The sequence below is a fragment of the Colossoma macropomum genome, unplaced genomic scaffold (assembly GCF_904425465.1).
Source record: "Colossoma macropomum unplaced genomic scaffold, Colossoma_macropomum, whole genome shotgun sequence".
NCBI lineage: Eukaryota > Metazoa > Chordata > Actinopteri > Characiformes > Serrasalmidae > Colossoma > Colossoma macropomum.
In genome coordinates, this window is record NW_023494799.1 from 35,603,385 (window position 1) to 35,627,451 (window position 24,067).

General features: G+C 39.8%; 2 protein-coding genes and 1 long non-coding RNA gene across 11 annotated transcripts in view; 2 read left to right on the top strand and 1 right to left on the bottom strand.

Annotated features, from left to right (window-relative positions):
• Positions 1-5,761: 5,761 nt before the first annotated feature.
• LOC118818686 lies at positions 5,762-12,542 on the bottom strand. The gene is made up of 5 exons (XR_005008105.1): positions 12,397-12,542; positions 10,492-10,589; positions 10,276-10,359; positions 7,561-7,826; positions 5,762-7,322 (listed from the first exon to the last, which is right to left on the bottom strand). It is a non-coding gene; the product is annotated as an uncharacterized LOC118818686 (long non-coding RNA).
• Positions 7,695-10,945, top strand: clec3a (C-type lectin domain family 3, member A). Of its 2 annotated transcripts, none has more exons than XM_036585996.1 (3): positions 7,695-7,838; positions 8,587-8,679; positions 10,238-10,945. In XM_036585996.1, the coding sequence occupies exons 1-3, from the start codon at positions 7,730-7,732 to the stop codon at positions 10,633-10,635; spliced, it is 600 nt and encodes a 199-aa protein (XP_036441889.1). In that variant the 5' UTR covers positions 7,695-7,729; the 3' UTR covers positions 10,636-10,945. The 2 variants fall into 2 exon arrangements, with proteins under 2 accessions (XP_036441889.1, XP_036441890.1); XM_036585997.1 differs by having other exon boundaries at positions 8,593-8,679.
• The window catches only part of usp47 (ubiquitin specific peptidase 47), a 33,770-nt gene continuing 21,972 nt past the window's right edge, over positions 12,270-24,067 (top strand). For 2 of the 8 annotated variants that reach the window (XM_036585988.1, XM_036585990.1), the window contains exons 1-3: positions 12,270-12,542; positions 22,651-22,710; positions 23,799-23,993. In XM_036585988.1, the coding sequence (XP_036441881.1) occupies positions 12,498-12,542; positions 22,651-22,710; positions 23,799-23,993 (300 nt within the window). In that variant the 5' untranslated portion in view covers positions 12,270-12,497. Of the gene's footprint in view, positions 12,543-12,776; positions 12,952-13,022; positions 13,087-13,450; positions 13,727-13,853; positions 14,091-22,650; positions 22,711-23,798; positions 23,994-24,067 lie in introns of those variants that run through there. The other 6 variants (XM_036585989.1, XM_036585994.1, XM_036585991.1 and 3 more) reach the window with 6 other exon arrangements.

Below are 24,067 nucleotides of genomic sequence, written 5' to 3' on the forward strand. Positions count from 1 at the left end.
ATTTGCTCCCTCAGTTCAGTGATACGCACATTCAGTCTTCTTTCAGCGCGCTACTTAGGACGCAGAGGAATATATGAAATATATGAAGTCACAAAAGCTGTGTTTGAAAGTGTCTTTTTATCTTTGTTTCAGTGTGTAGATGATCCTGAAGTGTGCGAAAGGTCATCGATTTGCCTTAAAAAGTAAACACCACATACTCGGTCAGTGTGTTAAGTGTAGTCACAGGCAGAGAACTGCGTATCGTTTAGGTGTAGTAGCTGGTGATTAGTGCTTTTACTATGTTGTGCATAGAAATTCAGTTCTATTACAATAAAAAAAGACCTGCAGAGCATTTTGTGTTTTGTCATTTTTGTTCTCAGGTTGGGTTTATATGCGCAGGCTGACTCTCTTTTTGTGCTTTGTGGAGCTCTTATCTGATCTCTCCCAATGCTGAGAAATAGGATGTTTGATTAAAGCCGTGATTGAGAAGTCAAATAGATTGTTTCTCCTCTTCAGTAAGCCCCACGGCTGTGCTGGGAGATGACAACTCTATCCGTTAGAACAACAGAAACCTTTTCAATCTACAGAAATAACAGCCAGTGGCCTTTTCTCAGCCTTTGCTATAAAGATAACTAAAATATGAGTAGGATATGGAAAATGCTTGACCTTTTCCTTTGGACTGCAGGGCAAGTCAGACAGCCTGAATGTGTTTCTGTATTTTTTCTCATTTTCATAACACGAATGCTTATGTAATGTGCCTGGCTAATATCTGTCAACACTATCAGCGGTCTAGAAATTAGTTGAATGTGAATGCAATTTCAAATGCAAGTGCTATTTGACAGAGCCAATTAATGCGGAGGCCGATTCCTATTTCTACCATCATACCATCAACATGACTGCACAATGCCAGAGTCCATGAGTGAATGAACGGAATTTAACAGCTTAAAAAGACATACAGGGTCTCTCAAAAAAATTGACATCATTTCGTAGTCTAATAACAGCCAATTCTCCCTCAAATGATCTCAAATTTAAAAAAAACTGTGTAAAAACTAACCAAGTTTAAGTTTTTCAGGTTAAAGAATGGCGTTCACTAGAAATGAAGAGCCATTTTGTGTGTTAGAATGTGCTCGAACACAGTTAAACGAGAGTGTGCAGCAGCATTTTTGAGAAAATTTAATAAAAATGGACCAACTGGAAAGCAGATTTGGACATGGCACAAAAAATTAAAAGAGGAAGGCTGTCTGTGCCGGGCAAAGGGATCTGGACGACCACCAGTATCGGAAGATATTACATTTTGTGAAGCTGTGAAATCGGTTATAAAATCTACATCCCTCTGAATTTCCTGTTCGAATTTTGATAAATAAATCTTGTATTGTTCAACATGAAGCCTATTTAATTTCGTTTGCCTACGATATGTAGTTAATCAGATATTCACGTCTCAAATGATGTCAAATTTTTTGGGACACCCTGTATTATACATGTTTCTAGACACTGATGCTGGAACTTCCTATAATTTTTGATAATAGAAAAATGTATTCCATTAAAAAATTGAAAAAACGTACCAATATATCTTTTACAGCAGTGGTCAACAGTCCTGCAGAGTTTGGTTCCAACCTGCATCTAACATGCTTCCCGCTCTTTGCCTAACACTAGTGCATTTAGATCAAAGGCTTCTGAAGAACTTAATTAGCTAGAGCAAGCGTGGCAGATTGTAGTTGGAACTAGATTCTGCAGGTAGATCTCCAGGGCCAGGCGTGGTGACCACTGTTCTACAGCAACAGTTTTTGAGCAGTAGGACATTTGCATAAGAGAACTTGTAGAGAGGATTATTATTCTGTAATGTCTTCCGGGTTTTCTCAAACGCTAGAGGGCGCTCCCGAGCGAGTCCAAAATGAATGGGTGGTGGAGCATTTGAGTAAAATCATAGTTTATAACTGCTTAAACATTTTTAATGTAAAATAATACATTCATATCCTGAACACAGAACAGCATAAAGCATTTTAACACTGCTGTTATATTTTAAAGAGCTTTTGAACTCGAGTTATAGGAGTTTAAAACGGCGCCTCATGTACGTTCATGACGTCTGCGAGCACGAACAGCCAATGAGCTGCTCTGCTCACCAACCAATCAGCACTCGGTAGCAGTAATGCCAGCGTTCTGCTGCCCAAAACCCGTTTGCTGTAGAAAAAAGGAAACATACAGGTGAGTTTTCTTTGCTTTTTAAGTAAAATACATCCTTCTACTTTCTAAAATTAAAGGAAAGTTCTGGGCGAGTGATTAGAAACTATTTAAACTTGCTGTTTTTAGCCCTATAACTGGATTTCAAATAGGTTCAAATATATATCAGCAGTGTTTAAATATTGTATATTTGAGAAAACGAGTGTATTCTTCTGTATTAAAATGAGTGTTTACAAATCACAATTTTGCACAAAAGCTCCATAAGAACTCATTCATTTTGGACATGCTCAGGAACGCCCTCTAGTGTCTGACAAAGCCGGAAGACATTATTGGGTGGCAGTTCTCTTAGTGATGCCCATTTACGTCAGTGCACTGTATTTCATAGTAAAGGAAAACTCCTGCACTTTTCATCTCTACTGCATCCATAACATGCATTAGATTACCACAGACGATAATGCATCTGTACTGAGCAAAGAAGAGGAAATACAATTACTTAAAGGGCAATTCCACCATTTATTAAAATTATTTTTATGTGAAATGTGCCTTTATAGAGAATCTTACCGGGTCAGAATTGTTCACAGTGGTGGTAATAGGAACCAGACGTCTGAAAACTTAATGCCTCTCACAGCTGCCCCACAGAAAGCCGTTACATAAAATGGTTATAAATGCGCTGCCTAAAGCCTTTAAAATTCATTCATGGTGGAGAGGTGCATGCAGAGTGTTGTGAGGCAAAATAGTCGCCACTATTTTACCATCATCGACATTACATATAAAACCTCAGAGGACACGTGTAGGTTCACTGGTCAACCCGTAAATAAAATGGCTATATTTAGGTTGTAGACGTCACAAACCTTGGTTCATATCAACACCACTGTAGAAAAAAGAGTCTGTAAGTTTCTCTACAGTAAACCATTTCACATCAAACCACTCTAAATGTCTTGGCTTACATCTGAATCTGAATCATGCAGAAATTTTGAAACATCAGTGGAATTCCCCTTTAAAACACTCCTACAATAGATGCTAATGATGCATCTGCCCATTGGTGTCCATTAGACGAGCATGTGCATGATAATGTGCTATAGATGCTGTAGAGTATTCCTTTAAATGTCTTTCTTTTACTGTCCTTTCTGAGGATTTAAATGATTTGCAGTCAGTGCTTTGTGCATTTCAAATTGAATTGGGTGCATATGAGATGATCTATGGGAACTCTCTCAAACATCTGTCTTTTTTTCTTGTTTACACTCTTCCCCTCCCTCCCTCCATCCGTCTCACAACATTACAGGCTAAAAATAGGCCCGTCTGAACACACAGCGCTGAACTGGACTTCCTCACCTCATCACCAGCCCCAGCAAACACAAACATGCACTGTTCACTTCTCAACTGCCTGTAGCGCAGCTGTATTAGTACACAGCACAAAACATTCACGAGAGCTTCATATGATACTGCGTGAGTTTGTTTGTGTGATCTAATAAGCCTCTTGGTAGCATAAAAGCAAACCTTTAAGAGGATCTTTTCAATCAAGGAATCATCCAAGCTAAAAGTGAGTAATGTGGCAAAAAATAGAACATCACAACACTTTAAGACATTTTCATGACACATGACATTTAGTTTTTCTGAGGTCTGCGAACAAACTGGAGTGGAAAAAATGCACCAGCAGAGCAGCAGTGGCACATTTAAAAAGATACAGTGAGTGAACTGAGTCTGCCTTATCTCGATTACATTGTAAATGAGTTTGATGTAGATTGTAAATATTGATGAAGCTTCAAAATGCACCATTCATTCCCCAGTCCATACAGTCTATATATGGAAACTAAACTGCCTATTTTGAATTCGTTGTATTTGTGATGTCACAAAAAACAGTGCATTTACATACACTGATCAGGCCTAACATTATGACCACCTCCTTGTTTCTACGCTCATTGTCCATTTTATCAGCTCCACTTACTATATAGGTGCACTTTGTAGTTCTACAGTTACAGACTGTAGTCCATCTGTTTCTCTGCATACTTTGTTAGCCCCCTTTTACCCTGTTCTTCAGTGGTCAGGACCCCCATGGACCCTCACAGAGCAGGTACTATTTGGGTGGTGGGTCATTCTCAGCACTGCAGTAACACTGACGTGGTGGTGGTGTGTTAGTGTGTGTTGCACTGGTCTGAGTGGATCAGACACAGCAGTGCTGCTGGAGTTTTTAAACACCTCAGTGTCACTGCTGGACTGAGAATAGTCCACCAACCAAAAACATCCGGCCAACAGCGTCCTGTGGGCAGCGTCCTGTGAGCACTGATGAAGGACTAGAGGATGACCAACACAAACTGTGCAGCAGCAGATGAGCTATCGTCTCTGACTTTACATCTACAAGGTGGACTGACAACAGAGCTCATTTACATATATTAGTCTTTAAGGTCACAGTAACAAAAAATAAGCCTGTTTAAATGTAAGGGATAAAGAGAAAAATGGTCATGTAAAAATAAATTATGACTGTTTTTGGTGCATTAAACCAAACATTCTAACTGCACCTCAGAGAAAAATAAACAGTTTTAAAAAAGATGTAGAATGTGGCCCCTTAAATTCAGTGTTTACAAAAATAAAGTATGTGAAGAAGGAACAGGAGGAAAATAAAAAAAATAAGAAAAAAGATAAGAATAAAATATGATAATGGCATAATGGGAAAACATCCAATCAGCTACTTGTTCCTATGCAGTTTATGTGGTTATTATAGACATGCTGTAATGTAAATTATCACAATAATGATAGCATATCTTCATATTGACCACCACTAGTACAAGTAAAAGGAAGCAGAAAGGTCCCCCAGATGGTGTTCAGCTATTATTGCAATTATATTTATTTTTTATAGTCATTTATAAAGTTGAAAGTAGACCGTCTAAAGTTTGGGCCCAATAAGAAGTGTTTATTTCAAGATGTGAAATGTGAAAGGATGTGCTAATCTGCCATCTACTTTCTACTGCATGCTTTAAAGCTGCTGGTTAAGGCAAATATAGAAGAGACTTTTATTTTCTCATGGCCTGCTGTCATCTTTCATCAGCTGAACAGTGGTGAAATGTGAGTGGAGATATTATTATGGAGCTACATGGTCTGAACTCCTGCCATGGCCTTACAGCTCACCTCAGTCAACCGTGATTCATAGCATCGCAATGTGTCTATTTATACTTTTTGTAATGTAAATCCAGCATGGTGCAAAACTCAGAGACTATTAATTTTCAGATAAAATGGCCATTAAGTACAGGTTATTTATTTTCAGAAATATTTTTGAGGTGATTAGATAAAAGATAGTACACTTACATAAGGGAATGTAAAACAAGGAAGAAGCAGGAGCTTCCAAAACTGGAGTTAAAAAAATAATTAAAAGCTGTAGAGAAAATGGATCTCCTAATACCTGTGCAGGACCTGGTAGACCACCAAAACCATCAGCCAACATCCGATAAACAGTACTTAAGGCTTTTATCTTTGACAGAGAGGAGAAAATCAAGCTGCCTCAGATCTGAAAACATCCACAGGTATTTCTGTCCATCTTTACACTGTGAGAAGACGACTCAGCGCTGTGGGTCTGAAAGGATGTGTAGAAGGTCAAGAAGCTGTTACTGAGAAAAGGAAATTGACAAAAAAGAACAACACTTGCAAAGACACTGCTTCTCAAAACAAAGGACTGGCCACCCCAGTGTCCAGACCCCGACATCACTGAATGCATTTGGGATTATTTGGATCCAGTGGTGAACTGACTCTTAGAGCTCGGCCGTCAATTCAGGCCATAAATGTCAAAACAAAGCAAGTCTAGTTGCAAATCATGTAAAGGCGAGTTAAAGTCATTCATTAGTCAGGTAAAGGCGAATTCGAGTCAAATCGCAAATCAGGTAAAGGCAAGTTGGGCTAATTTGAATCCAGTTGAGTTACGAGTGAGGTAAAGGCGGGTTTGAGTCATTTCTGAGTCGGGTAAAGGCGAATCCTAGTTGAGTTGCAAGTCAGGTAAAGGCGAATCAGAGTCAAGTTGGAAGTCATGTAAAGGTGAGTGTGGGTCACTCATGAGCCAGTTAACAGCACGTTCAAGTCCAGTCACGGGCCAGTTAAAGGGCAGTCCGAGTTGAGTTGCAAGTCAGTTACAGGCAAGTTTGAGTCATTCATGAGTCAGAGCAAGTCCGAGTGCTAATCTCTGCTAGTGTCCCTATGGAATTCAAGTAGTTTGTTAGTGCTAAGGTAACAGTGATTTGTGATTGAACATTTTTGGCTGTTCTAGATCAAACACACACTCACTTTAAGCTTCTTGAAGCTTGTGACAGACATATTATCATATATTTTATCTTGTAGCAGGTTAACAGTGACTCAGTAGTGAGCTCTGGTACAGAGCTGCCGTCGCTGTTTTCCATTTCTAGCAGCCCATTGTTTAGGCTCATATTCACAGTCAGTGACACATCTGGGACTTCCAGAAGACCCAGAGTGAGATTTTTCCCACAGAATTAGTCCCACATATTAGAAATCAAACCATGATTTGTTGATTCCTCTGTTGCTATTGTTGTAGTTATGCTGATGGTTAATACACATGACACATGAGGCCTTCTCTTCAGCTCTTGACCTCTTCACCAGTAGGAGAGCTCACTTAGCTATATCTACCTAGATACCACAGAAAAACAATTCCTGATTGGCAAATTTCTATTTTCCACTGAATCTGATTTCAAGAATTGAATCCTTTTGTTTCCATCCAAAACGTAACAATGAAACTTAACAATGAAAAAGTAGTGCTGTAATACTTGCAGAGTTTAAATACAATCATGATTGTTTTTAATAAAAATGAACTAAATAATGCATGGCATGCATTTTTTTAGTTCCCAGAAATCATTAGGCCTTTTCTGAAGGCCCTAGAAGGCCCAGAGTGTTCCCCTCTGCTTGGCTTGTAAGAAGCAGAAACACAATCAACTTCTAAGACTGAACTTTGGAGGTGTGGAAAAAATATCCATCTAGATTTCTTTGAAAAACTAAAAGTGACCTGAAAAGAATGGAAGCTGTAATAAATGCAAAGTGTGGACACAACAAGTACTGATATATATCTATTAGTATTTTATACTCAATACTCACTTCTATTTATTTACTAAATATAAATGAGGCAAAATTTCACTTCGTCCCTTGATTCCGTTACTGGTTCTGCATAACAGTGTCTGCAAAATGACAAAATATGAATTAATAATGCAGATTAGTAATAAAGCCATACATCTTTAAAAAAATGACAGAAAAAGGTGTTCAAACTGGTACAGAATGTACTGTGACACTGAGCCAGTCAATGAGTTTCAGGCTTGTTGACTCATGAATGGGAAAACTACTAAAGGAGCTGCATGCTGGGCCAGGTAAATATTTATGAATGAGTGGAAACAGGGGAACGGTTGTTGTTGAACGCACCCTCGGTATTCCAGTCCTCGTTCTCGGAGCTCTGCACTCTTAGCCAATGGGCTGAGAGCGTGCGAGCAAAGTGCTGGGCTGGATTTGGGGAGTTGTCCGCTCTCTTAGGGGCTTCTGCCACTGATATAAAGGTAGCCCCTGTTTGTGCTGGGCGCTCTCCGCTTCAGTCATGGCTTTTGCTCGCCTCCTTCTTGTCTTGCTGCTTGGCTGCACACTGCTCCACCTCGGATTTGGCCGTCCGTCCCGCTCCAGAAAAGCAGTCCCATCTCGGCAGAGAGGTAACAGTACAAGAGAAATGATTCCATTTTATAGCATGAAAGAAACATGTAGGAATAATAAGTAAAAAATGTTAATTGTGTTTGTTCTCTTAAAGGAATAGTCCAGTTTGTTTCAACCTAATCTCTATATACTGGGCACAGTAGGTTACCAGTAATTTCCCTGTACTTATCACAAGAACAAAAGCCACAGTGACTCAAAACACATTTATAATAAAGCCAATGGGCCATTGTTTTAGCACCTGCCCAGTGGCTTCTATTATAAGTTTCAAGGGAACAGCCACATGTAGTGTGGTCTAAACGTCCACATTGAAAATCTGGGATTTTTTTCTTCTAGACTGGAAACGAACAACAGGAAGTTCTAGAAATTTGGAAATATTTAAGATTCTGCAGTATTTCTAGGTCACTTTTCAAATTGAAGCAAACTGGTGACTATTTTAAGTTTAGATTTTAGTCTTATTGCCTCTATTAAAGCCCATATTCAGATGACTCTGAGGTGGATTCGATCTACTCATTAGAGGCTTTTACACAGTTTTGTCCAGCTCAGGTGCACGCCGTCATTGACGCAATTGTTATGCTTATAATAGAATTTGTTATGAAAAACTGTATTAACTCAAAAAAGAATACGTAATAGAAGCATTTTCCCTTGTAGATTCAGACACTGAATCTCATGATAATATGATCAGTAGATGCCTTCATTTATCATTTATCATTTATCACATTGACTCTCTGAACCTGTTCTTTGGTTGAGACGCAGTGACAGAAGACGACGACGTGAGGGCACAAATTGACAAACTATGGCAGGAGGTGAACTCCTTGAAAGAGATGCAAGCATTGCAAACAGGTAGATTGAAGCTAAAAGTTTATTGTATTTCAACTATTTCACAACTGTATGTTGTATGTTTTTCATTTCTCATACGTATGAAACAACAAACTCTACTGAGATGAAGATAAAAGCTTAAATCTATTGGAAAAGAGTACACAGGAGCCAAATTTGTTGATTCATGTTATTGTTATCTTGGTGTAGTATTTCTGTCATGCAGTAGGGGGCAGCAGAACCCCCTTATTCCACAGGCTGACAGGCCTATCTGAGTATAGATTCAGTCTCATGAATGTACCTAAGCAGTGCTCCATGAGAAACCGTGGCCTTATAGAGACCAGACGACCACAGACTCATACAGTGTGCTTCTGTGCAGGCTGTTACTCTCTGAATAGCCCTATATTTACTCTGAAAGGCATGTGTACCGGGTTTACCTGCCGTAAAACCCTGTAAATCTGTAGAGAGATCTAAAATAGCAAAGTAAAGGGCCCAAATCTTGAAAAAAGGAACGTCCCTCACTTTTTTAAATAAAGAGTTTGTAGTAATATGTAAAATTCATACATATAACTAAGCTGCAAAAACAGCCCGTTTTGAATCAATTGTTTCTTTGATGTCACAAGAACCTATGTATTTACATACATCTGCCTACAGCAGTTGATCCCCACCTGTTCACGCTGAAGTTACAGGGCAGCCAATCAGAACACAGCTCATTTATTTCATATCATTATTAAAGGCACATTTAAAGCGTCCTGCTGTTGACACCCCGTATAAATAAAAATAATGCTTGGCCACAACCTAGTAAGGCGTGGGAACGAGATAATTAAGTCGTGGCCATGACTTAGTAAGGCGTGGGAATGAGATCCTAATGTGTGGCCACAGCTTAGCAAGGTGTGGAAATGAGATAATTAAACCTTTGACCACAGCTTAATAAGGCAATCTTATCTAATCTTATTGATCTTGTTCCCATGCCTTACTAAGTCCTCGCCACAACTTGATTATCTCGTTCCCATGCCTTACTAAGTTGTGGCCACGCGTTAGGGTCGCGTTTCCAAGCGTGGCCACACATCATTTTTATTTATATGGGATGTCACCAGCAGGGCTCCGTACACAGTAACAAAAACAGCCTGCTTAATTCTACGATGAGGAGACGTTGGAAAATGGTCACGTAAAAAGTACAACCTGGGGTCCACTTATAACATAAAACCACACATGTTATAAGTTGACCTTAGTGGAAAAATAAAATACAAGAAAAGTGTAGGATACCTCCCCCAACCCCCACCCACCACTAACTACTGTTATTTGCTACATTAGCCTCATAGCTCCAGCGTGAAACTATACAAACAAACCTCAGGCATCTTGGCTGATCGACTACATAAGGGGGTAACTTTTCACCTAATGCTGTACAGAGCAGTACAGAGCAGTCATGGCTCAAATTGTTCAGGAAGTAGGACTCTGACCTACCAAGGTCAATGAGTTTCTCATACAGCTATTATTGCTCTGACACTAAAGTACTTAAGAAGTAAATGAAACTGAAATTAAAATGCCTTTGTGTCTGTGTGGAACTCAAACTGTGTGTTTTCAGTTTGTCTTCGTGGCATCAAAGTCCACAAGAAATGCTACCTGGCTGTGGAAGAGCCCAAGCACTATCATGAGGCCAACGAGGACTGCATCGCCCAGGGTGGGACCTTGGCCACGCCACGAAACCTGAAGGAGAACAACGATATAAGAGAATATGCCAAATACACCTCCCCAGAATCCAAAGAATTCTGGATAGGTGTGACCGACATAGTGAAAGAAGGCCAATACGTCGATGTCAACAGCATGCCCATCACTTACTTCAACTGGGATCGTGCCAAGAAGGAACCAACAGGAGGCAAACGAGAAAGCTGCGTTGTTCTCTCTCTCTCAGCGCAGGGCAAATGGCATGATGAGGTCTGCCGCACACAAAACAAATACATCTGTGAATATCTCATTCCTTAGTATGCATTAAGTATGCACTACATATGATTGTTGGTAACCTGAACGCTGACAATGGTTGTTAATGGTGACTAAAGTTGCTATGCCAGTCCTGATATAAGATAAACGAGCATGAATGAAAATATTTTTTCAATATTTCTGCATAACCTGTTTGTAGAAAGTCATTCAGAGTGGTTTAATGTGAAATTGTGCAGAGTGAAACCTACCTTTGGATTTCTTTCCAGTGGTGGAGATGTCCACAATGCAAATATAGCAATTTCAGCTATTCCTGGTAACCAGTGGGCCTATACACTGATCAGGCATAACATTATGATTTTATCAGCTCCACTTACTATATAGGTGCACGTTGTAGTTCTACAGTTACAGACTGTAGTCCATCTGTTTCTCACTGTGTCCACTCACTGTCCACTCTGTTAGACACTCCTACCCTGTCAGTCCACCTTGTAGATGTAAAGTCAGAGACGATAGCTCATCTGCTGCTGCACAGTTTGTGTTGGTCGTCCTCTAGTCCTTCATCAGTGGTTACAGGACGCTGCCCACAGGACGCTGTTGGCTGGATATTTTTGGTTGGTGGACTATTCTCAGTCCAGCAGTGACACTTAGGTGTTTAAAAACTCCAGCAGCACTGCTGTGTCTGATCCACTCAGACCAGCGCAGCACACACTAACACACCACCACCACGTCAGTGTTAGTGCAGTGCTGAGAATGATCCACCACCCAAATAGTACCTGCTCTGTGAGGGTCCATGGGGGTCCTGACCACTGAAGAACAGGGTAAAAGGGGGCTAACAAAGTATGCAGAGAAACAGATGGACTACAGTCTGTAACTGTAGAACTACAAAGTGCACCTATATAGTAAGTGGAGCTGATAAAATGGACAATGAGCGTAGAAACAAGGAGGTGGTCATAATGTTATGCCTGGTGTATATGTCTTCTGTTCTTATTTGCAATGTTGAAGATGGTAAAATAGTGCTAAATCCTAAAAATATATAAATAAATAAAATTATGTGGGGACTGTTTTGCCTCACAACACCTGCATGTACCTCTCTGTTATGAAAGGACTTTTAAAAAAATGCATTTTAGGACAAAACGTTATTCTAACAACAATCATAAATACTGTCTCAGGCATCAGGCAGCGTATTTGAAACCATTCCATGTAATAACTTTCTGTGATGTAGTTTTTAAAGGCATTAAACGCTTCTGACGTCTGGTTACCATCACCACCATTGCAAATAAAAGTATGTCTGAAAATTTCTCCACAATTAATAATTTCTCACCGAACCCCTTTGGGTTACTTTGTTTACATCTTAAAGATTTAATTATACAGACATTTTGAAAAATCAGTGGACGTCCCCTTCAACGTCTGCTTTAAAATAGTGAGTTCAGTCCGTGTTTAACTTTTATTATCTGGACGTTTTTTCGACATTCACAAGAAATACAGAGAACCAATGTATGGAGGTGAATATTGTCTCTTTTTTTTGATACAATAAACACGGAGAAAGACACTAGGGCGTCTTATTGATTCATTTTATTTAATTACCCCACATTATACCAAATCATCATCATCATCATCATCATAACAACATAATTAGGCTGAGTGTTTAGGAAGTGACGCAGAGATTCCGCTGAAATCTCGCGAAACTGAGAGACGGCCATTTTTACCCCCATTGATTGCTGTTTGTGGCCGCGGTACAACAGAGAGAAAGTATCTGCGATTACTTTGATAACAAGTTTTTAGCCGCGCGGTTTTGGCTTCGACGTCTACCTGGATTTCGGCTGACACGCGAATAATGTTCCTCCACACCGCCGCAAAGAGCTGCTGTTGACATCGGAGCCCGGGTAGATGTCCGCTTAACTGTCGCCCAAATGGAAATGGTGCCCAGCGAAGAGAACCAGCTTGTACCCAAAGAGGTGAGAGAGAGAGAGAGAATCACTCACAGAGGGAGTGAGAGAGAGAGCGAGAGAGACTCTGGGTTTTCCACACTGACAGTCCCCGCATCCTTCTTTAGTGAAGCCTGGTTTATCGCCGAACGCCAGCGTGTGGTGTTGGCGCGGCTGTCTGCGAGCTAAACAGTGCAGGAAACACAAATAATATGTATGTTGTTTCCTGCTGACAACGACTCCCGTCACCCACAGTGCTTAGCCTGCTAGCTCGCGATCCAGCAACGTTAGCGGCTAAGTTAGCCCTGGGATGCTAACTGACTTCCTAGTTAACAACAAGTCGCTGTTATTACAGCGAGGCAGGTTGAGGCTAGCTGGGTTAACAAGCAATGTGAAGACTTGGGTTTGACTTATGGGGAGCTTAACGATACGTTATGCAGTTAAGTGACGTTCCTTAACTTTCTTAAAAACTTCGTAATTAATTGCCTCGCCATCAACATCTCAGCTCGGACCGAGGGGAGTTCTCTCCTGTTAGCTTGTTAGCTACCCAGTGCCCTGCACTAGAAATGATCTGGTAAGCTAACGTTAGCCAGCTTCGTTCGCGTCGAGGAAATTGTAGCTACTTTTATTTCTGGGAAAGACACGAAGGGAAAAATAAATATGATATAGCTGGACGTTATCAGTGTGATATACTGGCTGCATATTGAACGTGAATCCGAGAGAAGCTTGTTAGTTTGGTTCGTAATGCCGCGCTAACGTTAGTTGCGAGTTAGCTTAGCTAACCTAACCCACTACCGAGCTGCTGGCTAGCAGTAAACACAGCTCGCTAATTATTTGATTTGCTGCGTAGCTTAACTGTTTATACCATGAAAACATCAACTGCGAAAACGTCAGTCCTGTAGTAAACATGGTTATTATGCTTGAATGCCGCATATTGTCGTTAGGTAGCTGAAGGGAGCGAATGCTTCTATTGAATGTCGTGGAAGTGATAAACTTTGTGATGCGGCGAGTTAAGAGTGCTTAAGAAGGATTAGCTGTGAATGTTTTTCCTCCTGATGCGTAGCCAACGTTATGGAGCTGAAGTAACAAAATGATGTAGTTTATTTGGCAAACTTCTGTACCCCCGGACTGTTCATATCTTTTTGCAAATATGCTGATTACAACGTCGCGATTTTTAAGATGTCGTTGGGTTCCTTAAGTTGGTGAACACAATGGTAAGCTTACGTGTTGTTAGCATGTTTTATTTCATGTAAACGTGCCAAGATATTCTGAATTATACAAGCCAATAGCAGAATTAACGTTACATATAATGTCCAAGTAAATGTTAATGTTGTAATGTGGTTAGTATTTTATTGTGAAGGTACAAGCTGAATGAAATGCAGAACAAGTGTTTCCATTATTTTTCTGTTCTACAACCTTACAAAGTATATAATAGTAGTGTATATAATAATAGGCCTTTGCATGTTGACAGTTTTTATCAGGATGTACTGTTGCTCTTGTTGATCAAGAGTATAGTAAAATTGAGTAGAGTTTGGCTAAAAGCTTGAAGACTGAAGGGCTTGACAAGGTTATCTTATGGTGAGTTTTGAAACAAACACCACCTTAATATGTGGATTCTGGCCTGAAAATGTTTGTTTATTTATTTATTTTGCTGATTTCAACATCACGTTTTTAAGGTTTTAAGACCATGTAAGATTCCTTAAGTTGGTGAACACAATGGTAAGCTTACATTTTGTTAGCATGTTTTATTTCATGTAAACATGCCAAGATAATCCATTATTGGCTTTGAATTAAAGCATTTTTACAATAGTAAGCTAAATAATGCTCTGCTGTCACAAGAAAGGTGAAACTATTATCTATTTCTCTTCTTTCTTGTGTGGTGTTTAAAAAAAGTGAGTTCACAGGTAAAGCCTGCTCTAGAAAACAGTAACCGGAAATGTTCAAATGTAAATTCTCAGTCACTGTATGTGTTTTTAAATTCCTTCATTAAATTGATGGTTGTGTATGCTTTATAATTTACCTAATGATATTGCATCTTTATGATTTGTAGCTGTGTGCACTGAAGTAAAGGTGCCCAAAACTGAAGTTTTCTGAACTGTGTGAATATGAATGCAGTCACTTCTGCACATTATGGGTTGAGTGTTTTGGACTAGATGACAAATGAGGGAATAACACTGAAGATATTTGAAAAATCTGCTTTAAGTCTGTGTGAATTTCAGTTTTGAACCTTTTTTTATCCCAATAATTGTTTTATTTCTTCCGGTTGCGTTCCATGCTTACTTTTACTGTTTAAACTGAAAATGAATCGAATCGGCCTAGATAGAGTAAAGTGTACCGCCTCTTTGTCCCACAGTTTTGTTATAACTTTTTCATTTTTCAAGATGCCAACACAGTAAGTAGTCTTTTGCGATTCCGTAGTGCGATATATTCAATACAGTATTGTTACAGATCTTACAGTAAACAGTGGTCTCACTTATTAGCATATGAATTAAGCTTTTGTGTTCTTTTGTGGCTTTGCATCCTTTGTGTTTGGGTAACCTCTGCTGGTGTCAGCATCCTTTTGTATTAGGGAGGCCTTTTTTTCTCAAGACTGTTTACCCAGATGAAAGGGCAAGGCTAGCTGGCCTGTGCAGAGTAAATGTGGGTTCAGAGAAAATAGGCTTTAAAGCTTGTTTCTGTTTAACAGAACTCTGTGCGCTGTTGGTATTCTTGGTCAGCATGCAGCGCTTTCAGACACATTGTCTCGTTACAGCGGAGACGCTTGGACCAAAACATCTAAAAGCACTTACAGCATTTCATATTTAGGTTGATTAGTGCACACTTGGGACACAGACGGCATGCTTCTGATCCTGGGAATAGGTTTTCTCTACACATACTTGAGTTTTAATCTGCCCTGGACAGACTCAGTAATCCAGTCTGTTCAGTGACGATCTGATCTGACTAGCCTACAGCTTGGATATAGATTTAAAGTTTTTCTTCGTACCTCAAATGGTGTCCGTCAGTCAAGGCAGAGGTAGCTGTAAACCTAGCTTGCCAAATATTTGATCTGCTACTCCTTTGGTGTGTAAACTGCTGTAGTTTTGTGCTGTAACAACAAAGCTAATGTAGATTATATAGTGGTTTCTGATGCTATGCGACGTACTGGTTGTATGTTTATTAAAATGAGTAAAAGTACGGACAACGTTCAGACTTCAGCATTGCTGCTACTACTGTGGTTAGCTATGTGATGTGCTTTCGTCCATTTCCATAGATAAGTGTTACCTAGCTGTGGTTTTCAAACTGTGGGTTGCAGTGTTGGAAGGAAGGATCGTAGGGAAGCTGGATAACATGCATTTTTTCCAATGAGAGCGCAGCTAAATGATGGATATCAGAAGTTAAAGCCATTTTACTTGCTGCGTGCAGCAAAAACAAGGTGAACAAAGTTCAGCTATCTAGTGTTAAGTGAAAAATGATGGAGGGGATGTGAGGTCCCCACAATTAAATCCTCAAGTCTGTTTTTTCTGCTTGCTGCAAACTACATACAGCTAGAAACTTGTACCAAATACTCCACTCTATTTAACTGGTTATTTCCAGGTGAAGCACCAGTGGTGATCAGAGCACAGTGCTTACTAGGGCTGTCAGATGGGATCAGAAATCAAATTCAAAGTTTCCCCTTGTTTGTTTGTCAAATATTTAAGTCTATTTGGATTTTTTTTTAAAGACCATCTAATTATTTTAGGAAAATAACTAAGATAAATAACTTCAGTAGACACCAGATTTTCAAGTCTGCCTGTAAAGTAAATGTATCACCCCTAAAATCATGTCAGATGTTTGCAAGTGTGTAAAAACCCTATACAGCTACAATTTAGCCAAAGTAATTAGTTGTTTTGTTTATTTATGTTCAGCAATGTCACATTCTCCTTTGTTTGTTTTCATTGTTTGTTATAATGTGAGTAAGTTACAATCTACAAATCTGAAATTGAATTTCTGCATTCAAATGTGCCTTTTTGTTTAATTGAATGAATATTCAAATGTCAGATTTCATTTTGACAGCCCTAGCGGTCACCTAAACAAGCTGTCAACATGGATTAAAACAAATATAAATAAGACTTATAATGTCCAAGTAAATATTAATGTTGTAATGTGGTCAGTATTTATTGTGAAGGTACGAACTGAATGAAATGCAGCACTAATAATAGACCTTTGCATGTTGAAGTTTTTATCAGGATGTACTTTTGCTCTTGTTGATATAGTAACATTATAGTGTAGTGGTATAGTAAAATTGAGTAGAGTTTGACTAAAAGCTTGAGGGGTCTGGCAAGTTTGTCATATTTAACTTTATAAAATATTTGGTGAGTCTCAACAAACACCACCTTAATAAGTGCATTCTGGCTTGAAAAAGGTTTTTAAACCTTGTTATACACGTTCAGAAAGTGCATAAACAGTTCTGTTTGAGATTACTTAAGACAAGAGTGTCCAAACCTTTTTCAAAGAGGGTCAGATCGTACAGTGTCAAAATACCTGCAGGCCGAAATACAATTCACTAATGATTCAAAACATTACATTTTCAAAATATGGAAAATGTAACCATATAGAAAAGTTAATTGAACTGAGTGTGTTGATGATGATGACAGAGGCCTCTTAAACACGCATAAATGTGCTGCCAGAGGAGTTACAGCCATGGTTTCACGCTGGTCAGAGTAAAACACATCAGCGTGTGGAATTGGACCTTTCTGTGTTTCCTATCACTGTATAAAACATGCACAAGGTTTCTTTTCACTGCTGTCGGAAGACAACCTTATATTTCCTTTTTTCATTTTTTGACATTTGAAAATACCTGTTGCCCTTTACATTGTCTGTAAATTTCATGATGAATGGACCAAAAGAAACAGGCAAAAAAAACTTGGGGAAAAAAATCTGGTTCCATTGACTTACAGTAAAAGTCCTTCTCCTGTAAAGTTACCATTTTGGAGATACAAGGTTTTCTTCTGACAACAGTGCTTTGTTGGTTTGCTTATTCAGTTCCATTTGGATTCAAAAGGGTTTGTAACATTATTTAACTGTTTAAGAATAACAAAAAGTCACTAATTTATTAAGTATATTCCTATTTAAGTGTTTACTTTTTCAAAAATATAATTTGTGACAATCTAAACAAAAATCTAGTTTTTGTTAGATAATGTTCTTTATATGTCAAACAAATGCAGCAACATTGTTTAGAAATCACGTTATTAATGAGAAGAGCAGATTAAGCAGCATAAATAGCCACATTATTCTTTGGCATTAAAGGGTTAATATTTACTAAACTACTGAATTTGCTCTGATACGAAGTTGTTGCTGTTAGACCCGGTTAGCCTGTAGTCGCTTTAGTTTCTCTGCCCTCCTCCCCCCAAAATATTTATTGTATAATGTCCATGCTTTGTTTCATGTCTGTTGATATTAAATTCTTTGGCTCTCAATGGAAAAAGTATTCAAATTACCATCTTGCCAAAATCGCCAGGTTTCAGTGTTAAGTTTGCGCTTTGTGGCTGTAGTCTTGGCTAAACGTCATTCAGAAAATTACGCTGCAGATCTAGTCAGAGAAGAAAGGCTCTTAAACTTGAGCTAAATGTGTCACCACATTGCGGTGCATCACATTGTGTTTTTACTGTGCTGCTGCCACCACCAGGTGAAAGGAAAACTGTAACGTATTGGCCGATGGGCCACTTCTACACACACTCAAACAGAAGCCGTGGGCCAGTTAAAATCTGCCCATGGGCCACATTTGACCCTGGGGTCAGACTTTGGACACCCCTGACTTAAGAACTCGATATGTTTTGAGGTGTTTGTGAATTAGGGCTGGGTGATTAACTGGCGTAATTTTGCCCGTGTCAGTTATTTAGATTTTTAAAAATTCTGTTAATCCTTTCTCCACTCTGTGTGTTCATGTACTGTCCCCTTAAAAACGTACTACCACGCATATCGTCACGTGACTCCGCCACGTCCACTCGGCGACATGGAAGCTAGGCTGTGTTCACACAGCAGGTAAAAGTGGCCCAAATCTGATTTTCTCACCAAGTCTGACTTTTTTGTTTGGCTGTTCAGATTATCTTTTAAATGTGATCTGTATGCAACATCAGTCTGAACAGATCAGCTCCTAAACTGACCTGCATGCCCAAAAGAACAACGTGTCACGTTGCTTCACGCGGCTCATCCAGAGGAAAACAATCCTGACCGCGAACGAGCGCCAGTCGCTCCCGGAGGATCAGCTTCATCTTCACCAGCATCACAGGAGCCATCATGAAGCTTCACTGACTGACAGCTGGGCTCATCACCCAGAATGTGTTCAGCTCGCCGTAAAAAGGGCTCGGTCACTTCTTTGGTTCGTGTCCTCGGATTCTTTAAACTTTGCTTTCAGACTTTTAACAGTTCTGACGCTGCAGCCTCGTTTGGCCATTTCTTTCAAAATCTCTTCAAACACGGAGGGTTTGGGATGAGTCTCTTCTAATTTTTGTACAGAAATATCAGCACAAATTTTTATTTGGTCTCAGCAGCGCAAAATTATGACGAATGTCGAGTTGGATTGACGTAAAAGCCGAGGGAATTCCGATCTGGCTGTTGAGACGATTTACATTAAGATAAGCAGAGCATATTTATAGTACAGACCTTGTCAGTCAACTATGAGGGCAAAACCCCCCCCCCAAAAAAACAAAATAATCATCCATTAATCGGAATCGAGGTAAAACATTCAATTAATCGTGATATTGATTTGAGCTCATATCGCCTAGCACTAGTGTGAATATTTACCCATGCAGTTTGCATGATGCTGAAACTAGTGACTAAGTTTCAATTCTTTGTAGCTACATTAGTCGCGGAGCACCAGTGCAAAGCTTTGCATACTAGACGAGTCTTGAGTGTTTGACTACGTTTAGGATAAGAGGAAAACTGTACATTAGATTTTTGCCACACTGTGTTTTTTAATGATGCTCTTCAACTCATTGTTTCTACTCAGCACCCGCTCGCAAGTCTGATGTCCCCGTCCTCCTGTCAAACCCGGCTTTGGCAAAATAATGCATATCCTTTGTAGGTCCTACAGATGAACGTGTGTACCCATCTAGTGTGCATCTCTGTGTTTATTTTGAAGCCTGAAAGTGATTTGAAATGGAGTGTATTTCAGACCAGAAGCAGGATGTGGGAGCCCTGTGACATGGTGTGTAAGTGACGGAGGGAGAGAGAGATAGCCGTCTGCTGCTTGACTGAAAGGACCACTTGCTACCAGTGCTTAAGCAGTTTGACAGAGGGCTTGTGCTGTAGAATGAGTCAGCAGGGTGGGAGCACTTTATATTTCAGATTAGCGTAAGTGCTCACAAGCTTCCCTGGAACTTAATTGTTGAGCGTATGTGTGTCTGAGTGAAAGGCTGTAGGCTTTATTGTTTGGGTTGCATTTTAGGAACGGCAGTACTGACCCTGCAGATTGTTTCATGAATGGTTTTATTATTGTGGTCATTATCAGTATGTCTGGATTGAACGAAAAATTTGGCAGCTTGGTGAAAGAGCTCACCGTGGAAATTTCCTATTCAACATGTCACTTTTAAGCAGTGGGAGAATGAATCTGGAAGCATTTTGACCTTTTCAAACTTTTACTCGCAAAGAAAGTAAAGTAAGAAGCCAGAATCTTTCAAAATTGTGGAGCACCATTCAACCCATCTTACATTTTGGGAGCTGTTGCCGCTACTAAAGGCCACAATTCACATACACCATCTGTTGTGTTCTCGCTCCACATTGCTTTGCTGTTACCCGTCCTTTATGCCACAGTTTGTCAAATGTGGGTTTTCCAGCATTCAGAACCGTAAAGAAACCTTTGCATCTGAGGCTGAGCAATATGACCATGTTTATTGTTTTATTGTTTTCGTGATAAATTACGTCGCAGTACAACACTATGCTTTTCTCAGCATGTTGCAGATATTAGCAGTATTTAAAAACACTTTCTAACTGCATGTCTCACTACAAAGAGAACGTAATTAGTCCTGTTTAGTTGGATATAATGCAGTCTGTGAAATGTTAAATATACCACTGAATTTTTGAAATTTTACTATTGTATGTAATGTAAAGCAATATAGTATTTTTTTAAACGTGGGATTATTTGTATTCTCTGTTTTATCAGGTGTCGGAAAAAATGATATATTGTGTATCGTAAAAACGTCTTGCGTTGTTGTGATATTACATTTTTCCCCATGGTGCCCAGCTCTGCACGCTTCTAATATCTTAATACAACGTCTTTCTCTGATTTTGGCATTTCCTATTGTTTAATCTTAATGGATTACTTAAGTACTCTTCAGCACAGCACTGCTATTGTTATTTTAGATCGTATCTGGTAGGAAGTGTAAGCCAACTAGGCACGTGCTGGAGTAAAACTTATGTCACAGTGTTTAGTTTACTCTTCAGCACAGTTTTACGATGCCACAATACTGGATTAAAAAAAATATACTTTGTTCTGGATTTCATTTCCTGCATGGTTATATTGTGTTGGTTGTTGTGTACATTATGTGCACATTATATTGTGTGTGTAATTACCTGATAGTCCTATTCGAATATGACCAGATTAGCCTTTTAGCTATCAACTAAGCTGGTAGTTCAACAGAACCAGACTATGTAGGGTTATGTGTAAATGAGTATTCATGAGACTTGCATTTTTTTTTTTGTTTTGTTTTCACCTTTCTTGAAGGTTGTGAAAGTGCTGGGACTAATTCTGGTTAGTTACAGCCCTAAAAGCTGGAGCCATGTTATTGTAAAATACTTGATTTGTACACGTTTATGAGCACATACATCATCTGATTTCTGTATGAATGCACTGAAACATAAAAACGTGTTCCTTGTATGCGTTCTAGTATTTCCTCACACCGCCATGCATCACACTTTCTCTTGGAGAATGTGGATGAAATAGTTATGTGCAATCCCATGTGGATTCTTGCTTTTTTATTTTTCTCGTCAGATCCACTGACTTCAAGTCATCCAGTTACTTCATGTGGTAACAAGCAATCGAACTAGTTTTATTCAACTCTGACGCGCCGCTTTTTACAATGTGGTTTGTAGTTTTGCCAGTGTCCTCTCAGAATGGAGTCCAGAACACCACTATTTTAAGCTGCATGCATTATTTTTAGTAGGGTTGTCTAGCAGAACCATCTGCCTCTTGCACTGTCATGGATGCATTTAAAAATATTCAACTTTAATGATAAACACACCAAACAGGAACTGTTGTTTATTGTAAATAAAGTCAAACTCAATTAACTTTTTTTTTAAAACTAATAACTCTAGCTGAACAATTGCTTTTGTTGGTTAATATTCTACAACCCTTGGTGCGCAGAATGAAGGCGTAAGGGCTAAGTGGTAGGGACAGGGGGTGAAATGGGATTGGGCTCTAGTCTTTGGTGTGGTACTGTTCCACACCACATGCTATGTGGGCACAGTTGTTGGTTGAGGGGGCCTTTTGATTTCATTACTCTGATTATGTTCAAAGGCTTTGGAAATGCTAAGCAGGATATGAGGGCCCTATGGCTCAGTCTGTCAGCCTTCAGCAGCATGCCAAGTGTTCGGTGCTGCTTTTTATGTAGCCAGTGTTCCACCATTCGCTTTTGATTTCTCTCACAAGACCTTGTGCGCACAAGCGTTGACGACCTACATCCAACCTGTGAAATGAGTGACGGTGGCATACAGCTTGATTAATCCCTGCCGCTCTAAGTTCTTGGACTTTGATATGAAAATAGAAGGCCACAGTGTCAGTGACTGGGTTCTGCTTTCACACGTCCTCTTCCTAGAGACTTTTCTGTGTGCCAGGTTCAACGGTGGCAGAGCCCAGCATAGCATGCTTCATGTCAGCATCTAGAGATATTATCTGTGATAAAAATACCGCTTAATCTGATAATACTCCTGTATGTGTTGACATCTGTGGGTCTTTTAGGGCTTCATTCTAGTGTTTTTCTCTAAGCAAAATATCACAGTGGTTTCCTCAGTGTGTGCTGGCAATATGTAGAATACCATTAAAGTGCAAATGGTCAGTGTGGGTGATATGATTCCCATTAGAGCTTTAGTTGTCTACTGGCTTAAGTGATTTTGTTCCTCGTGCAGTAGTCCTCTTCTGGACCAGATGTTTTCAGTGTTTTTATCTTTTGTGCTTTGTCATCAGGGTATATTTTGGAGTTGCAGGCAGAGTATTTTTGAGGAAATGAAGAAGAAGTTCTCGCAGGTAGCTCTGGCATGAGAGTGTTGGAGTTGTTTCTGTGTGTGTTAACAGCATGGTGTCTGAATTTGCACCAGCACATTAATTAAACAAGTAGTTACTAACTGTAAACTAATGAGTGAGCGTAAAGGTTGGGGTGAGGACAAGAACCTGTGCTCTCCACTTCTTGATGAGAGTATTCAACCTTTTAAAACAAGCCAATGCCTGTGAATGTACTGCAGGTTCATGAGAACAAGGCTCAAAATGCCAGCAAAATTATTTCTGCTGCGACTTGTTTTCTCGTACTTGTCCATAAACATGATGCCGGTCCCCCAAATGACCAAGAAATATTTTATTTGCGTCATACTTGGAGGCCGAGGCGCTTGTGGTAACAAGAGCAGATTGGCAGTGGAGAGCAGTCTGAGGGAACAGAGACATTGTGTGAAAAGAAAATGGCTCTGGCTTTGTAAACAGAGCTTACGATTTCCACACTGTCATCACCAAGCAGACATTATGCTCTATTGCGTTGTCAGTGATCAAACCTTTTACATGGTTAGGCTGTGTTTTCCATGTTACATAATCAGTAGTTCCAAATGGTTGTGGCATGATGAGACATTTTACCAGTTTGCTAAATGGTACGCTGTCTTGTGCATGTTTCAGGCCAACCCCTGGGTTTGTTGTGTCTATCCCTGAGATCAGTGTGGCCTTTTACAACTTTATGGGAAACCTCGTAGTGTTTACAAGGTTAAGAATTGAGCTTCTGGCCATATTTCTTGGTATACTAACGTGCTCCCAGGCTTAACATGTAAGCTGTGTCTTGTAAGAGCTTAATGTAACCAGGGCTACAGTAGGTCATATCAATACTGAGTTGCGTAACCATCACTGCTCCATTTTCCCCTGCCTCGTGTCGTGTGTGCCTCCCTGTCATGTTATGGCTTGGACCCAAGGAATTTCTCGAAGGTTGGCTGTCGCCTGAACTCCACCCCCCTGCTGCCACCTTAACTTAAAATGACTAATGTCAGCAGCCTGTTTAGCAGCATGTGGAGTGGCGTGACCTTTTCCTTAATCATTATGCGTTGACAACTAAAGTGAAAGTGTCGTACTTTGTGCTGCAGATAGAGAGTGCTGCTGAGGAGCCCAGAGTGCTGTGTATAGTCCAGGACACCACCAACGCCAAGACAGTCAATGAGAGATTGACCCTCAACCTCCCGGCTTCCACCTCCCTCTCCAAGCTCTATGAAGATGTCGCTCACAAGGCTGGCTATGTGAATGGCACCTTTGAACTGGCATGGGGCAACCTGTCGGATGTGGTGAGCACCACCTCTTTTCCTCTTAGAGTATAATTGACCCATCCATTCACACACATCTCTAAGTGATATTTCTT